Source organism: Halichoeres trimaculatus, unplaced genomic scaffold (genome assembly GCF_033239565.1).
Source record: "Halichoeres trimaculatus isolate MK-OKI-2021-1 unplaced genomic scaffold, fHalTri1.1 fHalTri1_scaffold_20, whole genome shotgun sequence".
Classification (NCBI taxonomy): Eukaryota; Metazoa; Chordata; class Actinopteri; order Labriformes; family Labridae; genus Halichoeres; species Halichoeres trimaculatus.
In genome coordinates, this window is record NW_027437198.1 from 22,459,034 (window position 1) to 22,481,117 (window position 22,084).

A 22,084-nucleotide genomic window follows, 5' to 3' on the forward strand; every position below is an offset into this window, starting at 1 on the left:
GCCCGGTGGAGATGAAGTGATAGATTCTGTTTCCTGTTCACACTCATTATTTCCAAACATTAGCTTTCAGTTGTGACTCAAAAAAGTTGGGAGAGGAACAACAGAACACTGAAATAGTTTTATAATGCTTGGAAAATCACAAGAAAGAATATTTCTGAACTTATTGTGTTGGTTTGCAACAGTTGTTAGTCACATGACCACTTTTTAAAACGACACCAGGGGGGCTGAGATAGGGAGAGGTTTATCATGCTGTTAGACACTGTGAAAGCAAATAGCAAACAACTTCAGAATTTGATAATTTCAATTTTTACAATGAATAAAAGTTGTTGATTGATATCGTTTTTCAAAAGCGGATGCTGGAAATTTGAGAGCAGATGGCTGATAAATAATACCAGTACCATAACTGTTTTTTTCTATGTGGTAACGGAAACATGAGCAAGAAGCCTCTTGAGTTTTAATATGACATCATTTCAAATTGGAAAAATTGCACTGATTCAGGCCTATTTACACAACAACCGGATTTCTTCTGAAATGCTGTGGCCACCATTGCCGTGTATACATCAAACCAGAGTCTTCAGTGGAAATGCTGATTCTATACTCTGCTTTGAGCATTATACTTTCAGTCAGTGGCATTTTCTCCTGGAGGCCAAGGGAAGCCATGCTTCCTCTCTTTTTTCAGACTGTAGCTGTAATTTAATGAAAATACTCCTCTTAACAGTTTTGATAATTCTTCTGTGTTTCGTCACTGTCACCTCTTCCTTATTTCTCTCCTCTACTTATTGAGCATTTTACGATGTGTAAAACAGCGCCCTCCTAAATGTTATGTGGCGATTGAGTGGTGAAAATACGATATTGCACATTGTTGTCCGCGGGGAGGCAAAGCCGAGTTGGCGTCCCTTGGTGGAAAAAACAAGAATGATTAACCAATCAGATGAGGCTGCAGTGACTGTGATTGGCCAAGACTTTGTCAAGGGAAGCCACCCCGTCTTTGGCCTTAAACCAATCAAGTTACAGTATCGTCATCATCAAGCCACTGAATGAAATCAGGGAGATTAGCACGTTAGCAGTGTGCATGAAGCAGCTGGTTGTGCGTTTGAGTAAATTGATAAGATATTTAAGCAAAGTCAAAAGGACAATATACGTGAATGAGTGACTGAGGGTGAGAGAGGGAAAGGGCGTGTGTCGGTGTTCAAAGTGTCGGTCACATAACAAGTGTGTGTAAGTAAAATGAGCACTCTCTGGGCACTCTTAACAGGTCATTCCATTACATGAAATAGCCATATACAAGCTGCACCATAGTCCTTTATGTGCCCCACTCCCTAAAAAAAACATATAGATTAGAGGCTTTGTCTCACTTGGCTTCTTTAAAAAAAAATCCCCATGCCACGCCACGGCTTTCATTATGGCAACTTGAATTGCCATATGTGAACCGGACAACTACAATAGTAAAGGCTGAGACGCACAAGATCCGAGGGGACCCATGTAAGGCTTTTATGCTTTCTAACACTCTGCGCAGCGTCCGTTGTTGTCCATTCCCAAACTGCAGGGGGTGGTGTATCACAAATGTACGTTAACCACAGTACTAAACAAGGGTCAAAGAAGCTTGCATTTGTTTACAACATGACAAATCTGTTCCGGAGACTTTCCACAAGCTACAATTTCAAGCCATGAATTATTTACTATTCCGTTACTGCGGTGATCTCTGCGTGAAGAGTCATAGAGATACCTATATTTTTGCACTTTAACCACCAGCAGATCTTGTTCTTTTGCCATCTTGTTCACACGTCTCAGTTGGACAGGTTAGAAATTTTTTCGAGTGTGCACGGCACGGAAATTTTCCACATGAAAGCGACTGTGGGAAGGGATGTAGATGGGAAAATGACATAATTTGTCCACACAAAGCTGCACGGACCCCCTGCTCTGCTTTGACAATGTCGCACTACTTCGTTGTGCTGCCTTTCATCAATATGTACATCTGTTGCACCACGTCTGCAATCAGCAAAGACCCATTCAATATGTACACCAGGTGATCAGCCCATCTATACTTCAGTTATACAGTTATATCGCCACCTCCAGGTCTGGCATGCATACTACAGGGTTTTCAGTCCTTCAGTGTTACTGTGTAGATACAGATTTTTTTTAATTTTCACTGCGTGTTTTTGCATTTTTTTGGTGAAATTTTGTCGTATAAACAAAGTCTAAGATAGGTGGGATAGGTGTAATTTTTCTGGAGCAACAGGATAAATGTTAGAAAATGAATGAATGAATGAATGAATGAGGCAGTCCAGCAATAATGAGTTTTGTGATAAGTATTCACAGCACAGATAGGTTTGTGTGTGTGGGGGTCTGCAGAGCATCATTTGAGCTCAACAGTCTAACAGCTCCTGAGCCTGGTGAACTACTCTGAATGCTCAGCAGCCGCCTGGTAGAGGGGGGAGGGTTGAAAACATGGCCTCAGGTGGTACTGCATTACAATCAGACATGGCTCTGTAGTGGAAATCACCGCATCGGCCCATAATCTGTTCCAAAATCTGTCATCTATGAACACAGAAGTGGTTATTTTTTCATGCACACAGAAATAGAGGCACTACCTTCTTGCTCCTTCTGCGTGCATTAAGAAAAAACAGCTGATCAATTTGAAGATGAGGTTTGTTAATGACCTGGAACATTCTGTAGAACATGGATCCAAAACTAAAATAGGGAAAAATAACATCTGCAGCACACAGCTGCTCATATCTAACAAGGGATGTCACACTTAAATTAATATATGAACAGGAGGGACGGAAACCCTCTCTGTCTCTTCCTCCTGCTGATCACCTTCAGGCGATCTGATAAGGGTAATGGAGAATAATGAGAAATGGTCAGCGCTCCTTCTTGGGTGGGCTGCTTAGGTGAGATCAACGTTTGGGAATCCCTGGCGTCAATTATGATTGAGATTCTCAACTTTAACAACCATTCAGCTCTCATTTCTGTGAGCTCTGTTTGAAATAATCTGTGTACAGCTATAGACGCACATAATGATCCACAGCTGGTTGTTATGTCTTGTTTTGTGAAAACCATCAAACAGTCAATGATCAGAATCCTCCTCCAAAAGCTGCAAAAAGCAACCGGAGATTAATTACAACCCAGAAATCACATTACAACACATCGTATGAAAGCAGGATGTGTGTGTGTGCGTGTGCATGTGTCACACACTGCTGTGATAAATCTGAGCCTCGACAACAAACGCTATAAAAAGCGACGCTGCCCACAGAACGGATATTTAAATATATATAAAAGCTGTCAGATGTTTGAGGCATAAATGAATCCACGGCGAGTGCCAAGGGGTAGTTCTGCTATCAAGCATAACACGAATAATCAAATAAATAAACTTTACTCGCTTCTCTGTGGAGCTCAGGATGCGTTTCAAACTCAAGACGTCTGCCCTCTCTGGGCTACGTTATATAATCCAATGAGTGTTTGAAAGCAACTGCTGTTATTGGAAGAAAACACTCACTCAGATCTTTAAGTAGGATGAGAAGATTGTTGCGTCTGTCATGAGTAAATGTGCAGCTTTCACCGTCAGCTCAGCCCGGCGTGAAGGTTAGAAGCAGGGAAACGGGCAGAGAGATAAGATGCAGGACGTTCCACATCAGCAGCAGCCATCCATCCCACCATCTGGTTGCTTACGAAAGCTCCTCAAGAGCCCGAACCGGGGCGGATGAAAATCTTTGATCAGGGAGCGAGGCAGCAGGTGCATGTGCCAGAGCAAATAAAGCCAGAGCCTGAAGATCTGTCTGGTTCCTCGACCCCTCTGAAGCCTGTTTGTTTGGCAGCCACATGCTGGGGATGAGATACTGAGGCAGGACGGGGCAACAAAACACCAGAGGAGTTTGGTTCAAGTAGCTGCTTGCTCAATGAGTATGTCCTCATAGTTTTTATCATTATTAGCTGTACCTGTCTGTGTTGTTTGGTCTGGTATTTGACTGGAACAAACCCTCTTTGAAAAGTCTTTTTCACGCTCTAAGGACAAGAGGTGTGAATTAAGAGCGGCTGCAGTTCCTCAAGTGTCCACTGGGGGCAGACTTTAAAGCCAAGGAGGCCTCATTGGAGCCTATGTTAGAATTGAATACAATACAATGTACTTTTTTAATACCCAAAGGGAAATTCATGAAGAGAGCCAGGTGTTAGCTCCGTTAACCATGTCTCTGTGAATAGCATAATGCTACTCTGCTGGTTTTCCCTCTAGTGCTGGACTCAACCATCTTATCGGAGATAGATCGTACATTCCCCATAACAATGTATAGAAAGACAGATTGAAGTTGTCTTTCCTTAGCTCATACCCCAGCACTAGCATGTTGTCCCTCGCATCCTTCTCCTCAGCTCATGGGGAACATCAGGTGTAGCACCAGCTAGCATCAAAATGCTACTGGCTTCTAACAGCTGATCTTATGATAATGCAACCATGGTTACATGTAGGATCTCTGGACACACAGAAACAATAAAGGTTAACTGCTACAAATGCAACTAGTGTGATGTCAGTGGTCAAAAAATGAGACATAAAAAGTGATGACAGGCTCGAGTCAGCTCAGGAGGAAGAAAATCCACCTCGACACAGATCATCTCAGGATGCTTCAGTGTGGTGAGTCAAAGCGGTACTGTAACATGTAGAGTTTATACGTGGAAATATAGTCAGACTTCACCAATAAACTATTTCTATAACAGGGCTCCATCTTGCTCCTTCACTTTTCTCTGTCTGTTTTATTCATCATGCTGAAAGTGTAGTCTAAAGATCGCCTCTACCGTCAGTTCGTCACTATGTTATTACCGCAGCATTATTGTGGTCCAGGTTCACAGTGCATGTCAGAACAAGCATGCAAATATCACAGTCTCACAAGTATTACGACGTCTGCTGAAACTACAGTGTTTTAACTGCTAATTCACCATGTAAAGCTGAGCTGCTCAGCAGAGCAGAGTCCCTGCATCCAGCATCTGAGGGGGGATACTCGGCTCTTGGTGGGTGTATCCCTCGGTGGCGGTTGTGTGACTAACTGACATCACAGAGGAGGAGCTGCTTTATCAGATTACTCCAATAAAAAGAAAGGATCCTCGTGTCGTCACAAAGGTCGAAATCTCGCGGCCATCTGGCAATGACCTATTTTCAGAGGCATAAAATCTCGTTCTAGGATATCAGAAAAAATACAATATCTCATTTTTTGAAAATTCAGGGGGTGAAAGGTCTTGTTTTCAAATGTATTATTTTATATGTAAGTATTAAATCAGGGATCAGCATGATATGTCCCCTTTAAAACCAAACAAAACAAAGAAACAAGATAAGTCAAATTTACTAAAATAAATTAAAAAGAAAGATCATCTTTTTTGGCTTGGTGTGTCTGGGTTGTCCATCACTTATGGAGCCAGCCTCAAGTGGACACTCGAGGAACTGCAGCTCGTAATCTTCCATCAGGACTCTTAATTATAGCCAGTCTCCCTTTGCTGGCACCAAGCTGTGAATTCAATCTCAAAAACATGTGGGTGATTGGAAGATTTAGAAATGTGTTAAAGAAGACGTTACGCTGTGCCCATGTTGCGGCTGCTGTAGTTTTCATTCGAGGATCAGCTGAGGAAGTCTCTCTGTCATGAGACGCTGAGCTTGGTGCAGCTAACATCTCTGATTGCTTGACAAGGTGAGGGTGAGCAGGGTTAATAAAGCTTTAAGTTTCTTGGCTGACTGAAAGCGGTAATGATGTGACCTGAACCTGAAGCGGCTCTCCCATGAGAACGTGCAGAGATAAAGATTTATAACAGCCAGGTATGAAGCGGGGGAGATGATTATCACAGGTTGGCATTAGGCAAAATCTAATTGCTTCTATCGCACTCTTCATCGTCACTCACTCACACACACAGAAACACACACACACACACACAGACACACAACATTCATTATGACGATCTTTTATGTGTGAGTCATGACTTCTCTCTCGGGAACAGATTATCACTTTTCTCTCTCATAACCCTCCCTTTGTCCTGACCCGATCCGGCTCAAACCACGGTGAGCGATTCTCCACAGAAAGTTTGGATTTCAGTGTTTTTAACTTCATGTTCGTTCCCCCTTTAGGATCAGCTGATGTATCGGGCTAATATCAGCCTGAACAGATAAGAAAGAGTGCGTGACAAACAGGTCTGTCACAGCCGCTTTCAGAAGGAGGATGATCACGGCGTTGTGTGGGTGGATTTTTACTCAACAGCTTCAACGTGTCAGTCTGTAAGAAGCTGTGAAGAAAACCCACCTCTGCCTGCTTTAAGGAGCTCCTCACTGCGTGTTAAATTTCACTATGACTCCAAGTCGTGCTTTAGCATCTGCTGAGGGTCTACTTTCTTAAAAAATATGGGATCCGAGAAAAAAGAGGGACTATTTTTGCATAAATATGGGTAAAAGGCAGAATCCGAAGAATTGCAGAGCTCGCCGCAGCTTTTGGCAGCTTCATCCTAAAAAGTCTTGGCAGTGGATTCAGAGTTCACCCCATCCTTCATCCTCTCTGCCTTCTGCTCTTTTTTGACTCAACTTTATCCAGGCCTGCAGTGAGTTCGCACCTCTGATTTCACATCCACCTCTCACATCCAACTCCTTCCCTCGCCGTTCTCCTTCACACTTCTTTTTGTTTCCCTGCTCCATCGCGATCTCTGCTGTTTCCTTTATCTCGCTGCTGCTCTCCCCCTCTTCATCCACGTCTGTCATTTCCTTGTCTCTCAGGCACCCTTCCTCTCTAATCACACCTCTCTTTCCTCGCTGCTTCGTCCTCTTCCTTCTCCTTCCTCCCCGGCTTACCCCTATCTGTGATTACTCAGCATTATGCAAAAATATGGATTGCTCACTTCCATTTATAATCACATCTTCTGTAGGTTCCTCTCCTCTGCTCGGTCTGCTTTCTGAGGAGGCTGTTAGAACAACGTTACCTCCTCTCCTCCTTTGTTTTTCTGCCCTTGTCTTTTTTTATTCATCACATCCCTCAAACAATTCAGTTCCCGGCCCCTTTCTCCTCCCTTGTCGTCTACCTCCTGGTCTCATGAGCTCGCTTTAATTTCAATCGTTTTTCTTTCATTCCTCCAGCACTAAATCATCGCAAACAACTCTGTACAAGAGGCTTTGATATTTTTTATTCTCTCTAAATGTTTTCCAAAGATTTTCAATACAGTTTGAGTCACTTTAGCTGTTAAATGACAAGAAGCATCGAGTCGATACTTATTTATGCTTACATTAGTAATGTGGGTAACTTAATACTCCTGCTGCTACTAAATCAAACCAAACTGTCTAACTCCAGAGTGAAGCCTGAGATGGAAACTAGTTTTTTTTCCACTTAAATTCTATAAAAAGTCACATTTTTGTCACAACAGAGGTGAAATGTCCCTGGGGCTGGGTATCAGTCAAAATGTTCAATACCTGTATTTCAGTCAGGAACAAGCTTGTCATAGATTGAACCATTTATTGCCAAATGGATACAGTAAAAATTGGCGTTAAAGCTCTGCTTTTCAGAGAACTCCCTGGGTTAGCTGAGCAAAACCCCCATACATACATAGAGATTAAAACGATGCATACAGATCAATGGGATACATACATGGAGTCTTAATAGGAGGAGGCTGGGTTGGAGGAGGAATCATTAAGACAGCAGCAGCTGGGTAGAAAAGAGGTAGCAGGGATAACTGAGAGTGAAGACCTTATTTAAATACACCGCCCTATTGATAGACACACGCTGTGATTGGTTGAGAGGGGTTAGTAAATGAACATCAGCCCGTCAGCTGATCACAGCTGGGCCTATGACTTCAGTGTCCTTCATGAACTTACCGATGCTTTCACTTTGATACCGGTTCTTGAAGCATATTTTTTTCAATACCAATTTAATAGAATCAGTTCTGACAAAGAAAAAGTTAGATAACACATTAAGGTATAAATCTTGAGTTTTATATTTCCAACTTAAGGGTTTTTCCACCCTGAGACATTTTCTAACATAAAAATAAACAAATAATTTCCAGTGAAAACAAGTAGGTCAGCATATACCAAGTAAATATGTTTATAACTTAAATAAAGTTTCTTCTGTTCCGTTCTTGTTTTTTTTTTTTGTTGTTGTTGTTGTTAAAATCAAATAGCAACAGCCAGTCTGGGAATAGGAGACAATGTGGAAGCGATAAATCTAATCTATTTACAGCCTGGTTCAAAAAACGTCGCCTGTCCGAGTCGCTAATTCTATTATCAGCACACACTGTACGGGGGGTGAATTTTTTTCTAACTTGACCGTTCGGAGGATATTAAGATCGCGAGCTCCCCCAATAAGAGGCACAGCTGAGGGTCACCTGACCGACAGGTGCCTTATGACTGTAGGCAAAGCCCTTGCCACTACCAATATGGCCGCTATAGCTGATATGCTTCGTTTTTCGTTTCAGAAACAGACAGGTCACGTCGGCAAGACTACGTCCATGTTTTATACAGTCTATGGTTAAAATCAAACCCTTTTTCTTCCTTTACCTGTCTGTCCGTGAGTAAGTCACAAGAGGGGTCTAAAAATTTGCTATATATAGCATCAAAGTTGCTAAAATGGCAACACTGTGTTTGCATGTTACAGCCATGTGTAATTCTACAGCCAATCACGGGTGGCATTATCAGATCTTAATCATGTGATTTACCCTTTGGGTACCAAACAAGTGGCAACCTCCGGGCTAGGAATATGAGACAATGAGGAAGTGATAAAATCTGCTGTTTCTCGAGTGTCAGCTTGAGGCTGGTTTCGGAAGTACTGGAAGTCACATACACACCAAACCAGAAAAACCTGTTTTCAAAGCAGAAATTAACCTGTTTACAGCCTGGTTCAAAAAACGTCTCCTTTTTGAACCGCTAACTTTACTATCAACATACACTGTACAGGGGGGTTCATTTTTTTCTAACTTGGCTGTACGCAAAGCCGCTGCCAATATGGCTGGGATAGCCGATATGCTTCATTTTCAGTTTCAGAAACAGACGGGTGATGTTGAGGAGACTACATCCATGTTTTATACAGTCTGTGGTACCAAAACTCTGCACTGAAAGACAGGGCATGTTTTGCTACTTGGGAAAACTGAAGCGTTTTGGTTGGACCCATAAAAGAGAGTTTGGCACCCGGCCCTAAATAACCCTGACATCTTTCTGCAGATTTATTTGAGAGAATATGTGAGCAGAATTAAATGTTGAACACAGCTGGGTAGTAATTAGGGGTGCGAGAAAGAATTGATTCATACGAGTATCTGGGATTTTCTGTTCAAAAATCTTTTCTTTTCTTTTTTCAAATAGATTTTTCACTGTAGTCTTTGTTTATAAGCTGGGTTGAAAAAAAGTTACCGCTTTTCTCCAGCAGGGGGCAAAATGTTTTCTTCAACTATCTAGTATCACAATGTCGGATTCCCTAAATAATGCTGCATTCCATTTCAACTCGGAAAGTCGGAAAACTTGCTTTAACAGCAGTATTTCTGTATAAAAACATCGAATAATACTATATATAAGGCTGATTTATTGCGACAAACTCTAGTCAGAAATAAAAAAATAAAAAGAATATTAGAGGCGCTTATTTACTGTTTACCCCCAAACTCAGAATTTCCTACTGGGAACTTGGGGGTGGTATGGGTGCTCCGACTTACAAGTCAGAAACTCCGACCTTGGGGGGCAATACAGCTGCGCGCTCCAACTCAGAACTCGGAAATTGTGACTTCCAAGTACAAATCGAACGCAGCATAAATCTTACAAACTGACTAACGTGATGTGATGTGCTTTCTTTGGAAAAAATACGGCTCCTGATATAGTCTGTAGACATCATCATCATCATCATCAACATTCAACTTTTTCTCATGGTCTGGTGTTAAAAAAACAAACCAAAAATCAGAAATATCGAAGAAATGCAATTTCAATCAAACAGCACCCCAAAAAGAAATATCCAGCTCACAGTTAAAAGTATCAGTGTTGACAAACCAGGAAGCAGAATGGATAATTCATTCAGTTTTTGTCCTCAGTCCGTTTCCTCTGTCTTTCATCTTTTGACTGACAGTCTGGATGTTCTGTCTGTTAAACTCCTACAGTTTGCTGCACACTCATCTGCCATCTCCATGTTTCTTCCCCGGGAACAGAAGTTTGCTGCTAATAGGCCTTCAAAAGTTGGAGGCAGAAACGTTGCCAGAGCCAGCGCTTGTTTGTTGCAAACAGTCCTGTGCTGCTGCTGGTGCTGCTGCTGCCGCTGTGTGTGTGTGTTTGTGTGTGTTTGTTTGTTTGTTTGTTAGGAGGAATCCAGACACAGACAGGCCTGACATTTGTTCTGCAAACAGAAAAGAATGTAAAGTTTAACGAGCAGTTTAGCTTCACATCCTGCCGCTAAATTGTGCTTTTGTTAGATCATGTAACACACTGTGTCGAGAAGTTCAATTTTCTGCAGAGCGGTTTCTTCCTTTTTTTTTGACGCTGCCTCCAGATGCACGGAGCGGATGCATATCACTCTGCTTGCACCAGATGAACGACGGCTGCATCGTAGAAGACTTTAAGGATCTGTTACTGCCACACTGTTATTTTCTCAGTAACGAATCCGATCAGCATATTTAAGAGCATATTTTTTGCCACATGCTTGGCTCTTTTGTCCCTCGTACCCTTTTCTTTTTCATCTATTGTGGCACATTTTTCTCTTCATGTTTCTTGTTGACAGCTGGTACTTTAATCTCTGAGTCCCATGAGGGAAAGCTCTGACATTTTATTTCTAACAGTTTTTCTTTTCACTCCATTTACAATTGAAAGTTGCCTCATTATCCTGTACTTGATATTCAGTCAAAGAAATCCAAAAACTAACAGCGTTTTTAGACTTTTTCTCTGCAGGATGAAAAATGTACTTTAGCTGCTCTTCAGTCCAGTTGTTCATTTAGTGAAGAGTCTTGTAATAACTCACTCTTTAAATAAACCAATACTGATGAGTTTAGATGAGTTTAACTATAAAACAGTCAGAAAAGTGTTGGTAAGTCTCCATTCAGCTTACCTCAGTGTCACATCAGCTGTTTCTACATCTCTGTGTGACTCCAGTGCTCCGTCTCCCGCCGTTTGTCACTCCCCTGTTTGGATCTGTGTGGAGCTGTCCAGAATGTAGTGGTGCTGAAAATCCTGAAACATTGTGCAGAGCCAACCAGGGGCCACCAGGGACAGATCTGTTATCTTGCTCAGCTTGTAGTTGAATGCAGCGCTGCACCGCTGATGCACTGAAGAGGCTCCTCGTCTCTCTCAGGGGGTGACGGCGTTAGTAAAAGAGTGTATACTTTATCATATGAAGAGCTGTTGTGCATTTGGAGAGGCCGTATAGCTGAGGGGCGGTGATGAACGGCGTAGAAATGTTTTATTTCGTTGAGGATAGTCCCACACAGCTTCAGGGGACAGAATTAGGAAAAAATGCTATTTCATTTCATGCTAGGGTAAGAGCTGCAATCGTTTTATTTTATATTGATTGAATACCAGCTGCAACAACCTCTGTGTAATAAGATTCAGGTCTTAGGGCTTTGTTAGGAATAAAACAGCCGAAAAAACAACAATGTACAGTCTTTTCTGCCATTTCAAAGCTCATCCAGTGGGAGAGTTCGTTCTGATACAGTGGTTTTCAAAGTGTTCCCTGGGGGGCGCCAAAGAGTTCCAGGGGCGGTGCAAGAAGAGGCAAGAAAAAACAGCACAAAACATAAAAAATGAAATGTCTTAACTCAGCAGTAAGCACAAACTCAGCCAACTGACTTATGGTGAAGTATGCCCCCGTAAATACACCCAACATTTTGCTGTTGTGGCTTTTAGGGAGTCACTTGTATCAATTTAGGGGCTCAAACCCCCCTAGACCCCTGTATTTTGTTTAGTGATGACAACAGAGATTTAGGCCATGTATACACACAGCCAGATGGGAAACAACATATATTTTTGTACATTTAGGCCTGTCATCCACATGAAACTACAATTTTACGTCACTAAAAACAATGTTTTCTGAAAACTCTGATCATAGTGAAGATTTTAGAAAACTCTGGTTTTGTGGTTTCATGTAAACGCCGGAAAACAGAGTTTTTGGTTTGCAAATGTCTCAGCTGAATGACAGGGGTTCATTCTGATTGGCTTTCCACTGGTTTTACATCTGAAAAATACTTCCACATATGGGTTTGGCATGCTTCAAGGCGTGCTTACTTGGGTACATGTGGACAAAAGTATTTTCAAAATGGACAAGTGGGGATCTTGTTTTTGAAAAAATGCTACGTGAGGACATGGCCTTAAAGTTCGGACTGGACGCACCTAGGCCACACTGTGTGGTTTCTTGACTGTGAATTTGTAATCTACTCTTTACAATTAAATCTATTCCAAATGGTCACCTAAACAAGAATTTTGTAGATGATAAAAACTAGGGCTGGGAAGATATGCAATTTCTGCGATTCGGTTCTACTACAAATTTTGGGGTGCCGATTCGATTTAAATTGCCATTTTTCAATACATTCAATATTTGCAATTTTAATTCACTCTTTAAACACTAGACCATTCAAAAAAGTAAAATAAAAATGATAATGTCTACAGACAAAATCAGGAGACATTTTTCCCATAAAATGCACATTGCATGAGTCAGAGAGAAACATTTCACCCTCTGTTGGAAAAAAGTGGTAACTTTTTTCCAATCCAGTTTATAAACAAAGACTGAAATAAAGACTTTGAATGTGGAAAAAAAAAGATTTTTTGACAAAGACTCCTGATTTTGATGTTGCCAAACAAAAAATCCTGTATTACGATTTTTCGCCCACAATTTTTTTCTCCAACCTCTAATTAAAACAGCTCTGTATCTGATTTATCTGTAACTGAACTATGTTTAATAATTGTATTTTTAACTCAAGAGCTGTTGTCCCATTTTACTTTCATATGTGAAGTCAGTGTAGTCATTACAATAACACACACTGACCTAAATTCATCTTATTCTTACCCATTTTACTACATTGTAAGACAAAGTATTGGGGCTGAATGTTTAGAATAAATACTGTTTTGTAGTTGAAAACTATCGTGGATCATACATTTATTATTATTATTATTATTATTATTATTATTATTATTATTATCATTATTATTATTATCATTATTATTATTATTATTATTATTATTATTATTATTATTGTTATTATTATTATAGAAGTGTAAGTGAACAATATCTGTCATAAAGTCAGCTGTTCATCCCCTGAAGAGCATGCATTGGTTGAATACATGAGATCAAAGTAAGTTCAGTGTCCTGGCTTTGTTGAAGATGCATCCACAGGAGCTTTTGGAGCAGCAGAAATAATAAATGATTATATGAAGCCACAATTTTAATGAAAATATAGTTTCATAAACCAGAAATGTGTTTAAATTGATAAAATGTTCATCTCTGACCTCCTGAAAAATAGTCTCCCCCCTGACGTCTTTTGTTTCCGCAGAGAGAAACTTTCTCCCTCTCTCAGAGTAACGCTGTAAATGCAACCTGAATAATTTTGGCTCCACGTCGGTGTAGTGTACTTATATTCTCTGTATCAGGGCCCTCTGAAGTGCTGCGTGTCACAGTGGGGCTTTCATTCAGAGCATTTTGCGCTGAAGTATAATATTTCCAGCCACAGTGTGATCACTCAGAGTGAAATATTGGTCATTTCAGGCGTCAGACACAGAGGCCTCAATCATCTGCAGGTGATTAACAGCACAGGCAGGATGTCTGAGTGTCTGGGAGCAGGGGGGCTGAAAATTGACAGCACAAGTGGGTTCATTTATACATAAGGTGTGAATGGTATGTCATCATGAGCCGAGGGTTAGGAGTGCTGCATGTCTGCCAGCTGTCTGTTACCATAGAGACCAGAGTTTGTGGTTTGGAGGCCAGCCAATGAGCTCACCACTTACAAACTTTGTCTCTGCTCTGTCCCCCGTCGCAGTGTCTCTCTGGGAATGATGGTGTTGCCACAGGTGCCGCCCTCTCTGTCGCCATGACCATGCCATTCAGCCCCCTGTCGAGCGACGAGGAGCAACAAAGGATGCTGGGAAACAATCGACATCTCTATCCAGGTGCAGAGGACGAGGAAGAAGAGGAGGAAGAGGAGGAGGAGGAAATGGAAGAAGATGAGCGTGATGAGGACCAGGAGGAGGAGGAGAACGGCGAGCTGGAGGGCGAGGAGGATGAAGAGGAGGAGATGGTGGAGGAGGTCAGGCGAGGAGGTCTGTCCCGAGGGGGCAGGGGCGAGGGACACAGGCAGTCAGGGAAACTGGCCGGGCGTCCCACCGGGGACCGACAGATGCGGCCCGGGAACCCTGGACACACCGCAAACCCCTATTCATCCAACCCCGGGCCCACGCACCAACAGCCAGCCAATCACATTCAGCAGCAGCAGCAGAGGAGGCTGAAGGAGCGCAGCTCCAGCTCCGTGCCAACTGAGGACGCCCACATCGCCATGATGGTGTTTCGCATCGGCATCCCAGACATAAAGCAAACGGTCAGTGCTGATACCACACACACACACACACACACACACACACACACACACACACACATTCACACTTACACACACACTCACACTTACACACAGATACACAAAATCTGCAAACAGCAGAACAGCAGTGAAAACCTCTGATAAAGTCACAAACACAAAGCTGCAGTCCCTCCACTCTGCTCCTGTGCCATTAGTCTCATTTTCTTTACAGTCCCAATCAATTACCGTATTGACCTGAATATAGGCCCACTCTGATTGTACAACAACCCCCATTACTTGAACCTTTTTTTAACACCCTTTCAAATGGAATTGCCACAGTTGAATGCAATAAAATCAACTGTGAACGGATAAATGATCAGCTCAATGAATGGTCAATACATTAGTCCTTAACTTTCGGGTCCCTCAATGGACTGTTTGTAAACAGTTATGGCTTGGCGACAAAAGTGCTGCAGAGTACAATGGCTTTAAAAGTGATGCAAGGGTGTGAACCACCAAAAAACACGCTTTTTTTTTTCCTACTTAACACCAATTTGACGGATGGTAAACAACTCACAGGTTTGTGGAAAAGCAGTGAGTGAATAGAAAAGATTAACAAGTGGACGGATACATTAAGTGGAGAAATCCAGTGTTCACCCCAGAGAGGGGGAAACCCTCCCACACAAAAAAGAGCACACTGGCAGCTGAGTCTGAGGCCTGGGTCTTAATAAAGGATCCACAAAACAACGTCCAGAAAAAGAACTGCTCCAGAGCTATCAGGATATTTATGATTTATATTTTAGGATTAATAAGAAGGTGAACAGTTTGATAATATACTGTAGTTACACGTTGAACATTAAATCTGTTAATCGTTAATTAAGTTCAGTTAGCACTGAGTCTATATTGGTCATAAGCTTTGCCCAAACCAACTTCTTTGTTAAAAAAGCAAAATAAAAACTGTTTTTAGATCATGTATAGTTGGACCATGGACTGTGTATAGAATAGACAGCAAACCAACATACCTCTGTCACAGACGTGTCCCCTTGTATAGCTCAAGTTTGTGAGGTGGAGAATCCGAGTGGAGCCGGGTTACACAAGCAATACGCATGCTACTTTTTGAAGTCTAATCTCTTTGGCTCTCTCCTTACCCATCTTACTATTCCTGAAAAAACTACTAACATCTATCAACCATTGCTAAACGTGATGTAAAACCCTGTTTTTAACCTCCCCAAAAGATAATGAAAATGAAACTTTTCAGATATAAGAGGACTTGAACACAATGCAGCCCAATAACATCTTTGTATCACCACAGCATACGGATGTGAGAATCATTTTTACCAGGTGTACACTGCAAAAAACTGAAATCTTATCAAGTGTTTTTGTCTTACTTTCAATTGAAAATGTCTTTTTAGACTTAATCTTAGACACATTCACTTGAGCAGTCCAGAAAAATGTCTTATTTCAAGTTATTTAAAGACAAAAGTGAGGTCTGAATTTTTTGAAACAAGTAAAAAAAAATCTGCCAATGTAGCAAGAAAAAAGTTACTTGTGTTAAAATATTTTTCTAGTTTCAAGAAATGTTTTCTTGTTCCATTGGCAGATTTTTTTTACTGGATACAGGCAATTCAGACCTCATTTTTGTCTTTAAATAACTTGAAATAAGACATTTTTCTGGACTGGTCAGTTGACTGTGGCTCAAATCAAGAATAAAAAGACATTATTTACCAAAAATAAGGCAAAAACACTTGATAAGATTTCATTTTTTTGCAGTATATTTTTTGAAGTCTGTCGACAGCCCATCTGGAATGACTGGGGAGACAGAGTTTTTGACCTATACTGTAGCCAGCCACCAGGGGGAGCAGCTTCTGTGGTAACCTCACTTTCAGGCCAAGTGAGACGCTCTTATTTCTACAGCAAAAGAACACGTCAGGCTGAGAGTCATCAGTTAGCATGGTCACGCTTGACTCCAGAACACTGACGCTTTACTCCAGAACACTGACGCTTTACTCCAGAACACTGACGTTTCACTCCAGAACACTGACGCTTTACTCCAGAACACTGACGCTTTACTCCAGAACACTGACGCTTTACTCCAGAACACTGACCAGATGTGTGCACCTCTTTATGATGAACGGATCTTTAAAGATGCATCAACAGATTCATGCAAACTTGCAGCTTGTGTCTCTGTTTCGCTGAAAATGCCTCTTTGCTCTCTGGCTGAGGTAAAGATTACAAGAATATGAGTTCGAAATCAAAGCTTGGAAAGATTTGCTTCAATCAAAGAGCCGAACAGGAACAACAGGAGCTTCTGAAAGATAACTGAAGTGGCTAAACTTAGATTAGATTAAATAATTACTGAGTGGTGTCTTCCTTTTATTTCAGTCTCTTTAAAAGCTTTTCAAGTCTTAAATTAAAGTTAATATTGTGCACAAATTTAAAGAAAACCACTCAACCAAACTGACCTTTCAACATAAATGAAGTTTATTTCTTCATCTTTCTGAGTCCACGATGGAGAAGTTTGCTCAAAGAAACATACACAGAGTTTTTGTTTAGGAGTCCAACACCAAGGAGGTAAAAATAGCTTTCACTGCAAACATGACACAACATAAAGGCCTTAACATCTAAAACAGTGTATGTTTACAGCATGCCTCATCTCAAGTTTGTGCTCTGGGACTTTGGGGATTGATGTTCAGGAGGGAGGATTCATGTTCACAGCTCCAGCTCCTCACAGCCTGTCCACAGGTATACGACAGAGTGTCCTGTCAAAACCTGCGATGTTTCAGCGCTTCAGAAGAACTGCGATTCTCAGAGGATTAGTCGCCTTTTTTTTTTTTTTTTTATACTTCTCTATCGTGCTGCATTGCCGACGGACAAACTGAAGGCAGCACAAACGCTCGTCGTCAGCACAGTGAATGATCAGAGACAGACTTTCAAGGTGACCCAGCTCTGGAGAAAAGGGAGTGAGACAGCAAAGGGGGGCAGAGCCAAATTGCATACAAGAGCACTCACAATGAGAATATGTGGGCAAGGATTTGATTTTAAAAACACTCAACGCTACAGAGGATAAGGGGAAAGTCAGAAAGAGGGGAGCTGAAGTGAGGAGAAGAAGCTAACAGAGGAGTGGAGCGGCTGCCTTTGGCTCCATGTCACCAAAGAGCTTTTGAAATCACGCCATGAGAAGCCCCTGTTCATTGTGACAGCTTAAAGAGGGTGATCCAGAATCATGATGGAGCGATCTGCTGGTCCCCGAGTCACATCACACGCCTCCATCAGGAGTGTGTCTGAATTAAAATCACATGCTCAGGATGTTTCGGCCCTCCTGGAAATAAGGAAGCTGCCAGACATCACACAACTGCCTTTTCTTCTCCGTGCGTTTCTCTGTTGAAGTGAATCATGAATAGTTACTGATAATTGAATTATGTAGAACGGGGGAATCAGGGCTGCGAGGCACTGAGGCTGCATCCAAGAGTGTTTTCACGCAGGGCAGAGAAAGGAGGAGGAAAATGGAGGTGCAGGGGAAGATATTGCAGTGTGTATCTTTTGCTCATCGGCGGATTAAAGCTAAACCATTCTGCCTTTGTGTTCCACAAAAACAAGGCCCTGTCCCTCACACGTTATCCGCCTGTCCTCTTTCCTCCTTTTATTAAAAACCCAAGGCTCCTGGGAGGTTGTCGGCTCCACAAATCATCAGCAAGAATGAACTGCAAATAAAATAAATGTATATGTGAGAGCCAGTTTGTATGTGTGTCCATATTTTATATTTACCATCCCAGAGCACTATAAATGCCTCGCTCAACGGTTCTTCCTCCCTCTTACCGCCGTGTGATTTATTATTGATCTGTGCATGGGTGTTTTCAGCTGTGTGTGTGTGCTTGATTCAGTGTTTTTTAAACCCAACCATAAATAATTCACCTCCTCCTATTTATTCTAACAAAACCAGCATCAAAGTTTAATTGTGGAGGAATGGGTTTGCATGGGGAAGAGGATGCTCGCTCAGACTCAGGCTCGGGGTCAAAACCACACGATCTGCTTTGAGAGATGGAGTCAGAGGAGGGTGGAGATGGGACGGATGAGTACAGTGAAGAGGAAGAGATAAAGGTAAAGAGGAGGAGATCAAAGAGGATCGATGTGGAGAGAGGGGAGCTTAGAAAAACAGAGACAGAGGCAGATGGAAAGAGACAGAGTTAAAAAAGAGAGATGGAGTGAAGGAGATAGAAATACACAAAGGTGGAATGAGGCTGAAGCACGTGGAAAGGGAAAAAGAGAGCACACAGGGTGGGTTCTGATTAATGTCTGTCCTTCAGACTCCTTCAAGCTGTTTCTCTACTTAGATTTAAACATTATATAAATAACACAACAAAAATGAGAGCTCTTTAACAACAGGTGAGATAAGCTGCAGGCATTTTCAGACTTGCATACAAGCTCACTGCAAAAAACTGAAATCTAAGCAAGAACATTCACCTGACCAGTCCAGAAAATGTGTTAATTCAAGTTATTAGAAGACAAAAATGAGGTCTGAATTAGGGATGTCCTGATATTACATTTTCACTTCCGATACGATACCAATACTGCAGCATTGAATATTGGCTGATACCGGTATTAATCCGATATGATATCAGCATTAAACATGCATACTTCTATTACTTATTTTGTAGTATGACTGCCATGTTAGAAAAGGCTTGGTTAAGTGATATTATTCAAACAAAGAACAGCAGTCAGCAACAGTAGGTATGAGGAAAAACTGACCCATTTGTTATCAACCAATGGGTAACAGAAACTGCTTATATTGGAGATTTTAGATGCATTCTGATACGATACTGATACTTGTTTTTTTGCTGATATCGGACCGATATCCGATATCAATATCAGACTGGGACACCTCTAGTCTGAATTTCATGTATTGAGTGGGGTAAGAGAAAAGTTACTTTCTATTAAGATATTTTTCTAATTTTAAGATACTTGATGAGAAAATCTTTCTTAGCCCATCGACATCGATGGACGTCATCTTGCTAGGCTTGAAGTGAGGTTGCCACAGAAACTGCTCCCCCTGGTGGCTGGCTGCAGTATAGGTCAAAAACTCTGTCTCCCCAGTCATTCCAGATGGGCTGTGGTCAAACTTTAAAAAATAAATACACCTGTTATAAAATGTTTCTCACATCCATATGCTGTGGAGGTATGAAGATATTATTGGGCTGTGTCCGAGTCCTTTTTTCCTAAAAAGTTCCTTTTTCATTAGTTTTTAGAGGTTAAAAACAGGGTTTTGCATCACGTTTAACGATGATTGACAGCTGACGTTCCTGTGTAGTTTTTTCAGGCATAGTAAGATACATCAAGAAGGACCAAGAAGAGATTAGACTTTATAAAGGAAAAAACTTATTTCTGTCTCTAAGCTTCACGTTACAACTACGTATGGATACAGATATAGACGGAGCTTTTTGTTCATCCTCTGCGTTCATTTTGTCTGTATTTCTGCTTGTTTCCATGAAGCTTGCAGATCCAGACCAAATGTAGCAGTACCACTGGAAACTGTGGGGGCAGTGTTGCTGTTACTACCCGATACAAAACTTTAGTGAGACACAAAGAAGAAATAACAATAGCAGAACTTCCGCAATGTATTTGACTGCCTCACCGACCACCACCGCCTACAACACTGCCTCCGTTTTTGTCTTTTATGCTAGAGATACATTAGCAATACCTCCCCCACAGTCACCATGTTTGTTTTTGAATTTCATCGTCATAAACTTTTGACTCTTGGCTAACTCCCCTTGGTGGATGTATTGGTTAACTGCAGTGCCAGTGTAAAGACGAATAGAAGTATGTGAGCAGTGACTGTAACATCGTTTGGAACAGGTGGATATATTTCTGTACGTAAAGGGAGGAGACATGGGCCTTTAGATTCCCTCATAGTCAGAACTTATTTTTGTTTTCTAGTATCTTGAATTAAGACATGGTTCTGGACTTTTTAGTTGAATCTGGCTCATCTTAATTATGAAAGACAATTTTTACTAAAAATAAGACAAAAACACTTTGAGTTCAGTTTTTTGATTGCAACACTTAAACAGCTTAAAAGCACCAGACTAACGTTACAAAGAGAAAGTGGTTTACAGCCTGTCTTCTGAAGACCAATGAGACTTTTCTCAACTACTTCAACACTTTTAAGAAATTTCTCCTTTTAAAAACTCATCCTGTGTGGGCGTGAAGATTGACCTTTCTCTCCGACTTCTTTTTACTTGAGTTTTTTTGTAAGAACCAGGAAGGTAGAAAAATGATACGCTGCATAATTGAAAAGGCTGAATGTGAAAGGTTTCGAATCAGACTCTTTGGTAAAACTAATTTATTTCGTGCAGGTTTTCGCAAAGCTTCCAGTGTTGCTCTGTTTCGGTGCAGTGTTGAATTCAAACAGGTGTGTCATATTTCAGAGACGATGGACGACACTCGCAGAGAGATAAGCAACATTTGTCAGACGCTGAGGACACAGATACGAATGTTACTGTATCTTAAATCCTATAATCTCCTTAATATCTTGCTCGCTTTATTTTCAGAGATGTTCAGCTGTATTAACTGACAGATGAAGATAAATATTGACACATAAAGAACAGAAATATGACCTGACAGACTCCCTGCCAGGATTCACTGACTCAGTACATACCGTGTTGTTCCCTGAGGATGAGCGCTCGATCCGAGCAGCGCGGTGACATTTACTGTGTCTGTCTCCCTCCTCTTTACCTGACTCAACCTCTTTAGGCCATTATGCTCTTTCCCTCTCTCATCTCAACCTTCCTTTTCAGTATAAAAACCCTGTGATTTTCTTCCTTTTTTTCCCCTCCACCACTTCATCTCCTGCCCTTTCCTCGCTGTCCTCCTCCTCCTCCTCCTCTTCTTCTTCCTCACTCTCTTGCTGGTGTTGGGTAATATCCCTTTACACTCCCAGCACATTAGGTCTGTGCTACATGTCAGTTAATTCACCCTCAATAAACTCTAATTGCTTGTTAATTGTGCTGTAATGAGACAAGGGAGTGAATGTAGCAGGTTATGAATTGAGGGAGGAGGGATGCCAGTGACAGACGAGCGCTCACATGCAATAATGCAGAACATAAACACCGACACTGCTGATTTGTGTTATATTTGGCAGAATATGTCGCTGTAAAGCTCAGCGTTGGATCATGAACTAATTTGTGTCGTGCATCGCTGAAATTATCCAATTCGCTGCAGTTTGATTACTGATGTAGCTCAGCCAGTTTCATTTCAGATGGTAATGCACATTATGGCTCAGGTGGGACTGATGCACGTCAGGCTACATTTAATGCACTTTACTGAACGATGCATCGGCATATTTTATTTTTTAAACATTTTTTATTACAACACATTAGTTTCGGCTTTAAAGATTCTTGGAAGTAGAATATTTTCTTCCTGTAAATGATAAAATAAGCTCAGTAAGTATAAAATACTATAATAAATAATAAAAATGGGATGATGTGCTGCCAGGGTTTGGTGCATATGAGGACCTTTGCACATACTGGAGTCTGTTTAGGGCAGAATTTGGGAGCCCAAACAGACTCTATTACAGTAGTCCAGGCAGGAGGTGATAAAGACATAAATTAGGGTCTCTACCACCAGGTCAGGG

The 22,084-nt window shown here is 41.4% G+C and overlaps 1 protein-coding gene across 1 annotated transcript in view; it reads left to right on the plus strand.

Annotated features, from left to right (window-relative positions):
* shank1 (SH3 and multiple ankyrin repeat domains 1) overlaps positions 1-22,084 on the plus strand; it is a 104,661-nt gene that overhangs the window by 19,037 nt on the left and 63,540 nt on the right. Inside the window, exon 2 of the mRNA XM_074697255.1 lies at positions 13,933-14,487. Within this exon, the coding sequence (XP_074553356.1) occupies positions 13,984-14,487 (504 nt within the window). The 5' untranslated portion in view covers positions 13,933-13,983. The remainder of the gene's footprint in view (positions 1-13,932; positions 14,488-22,084) is intronic.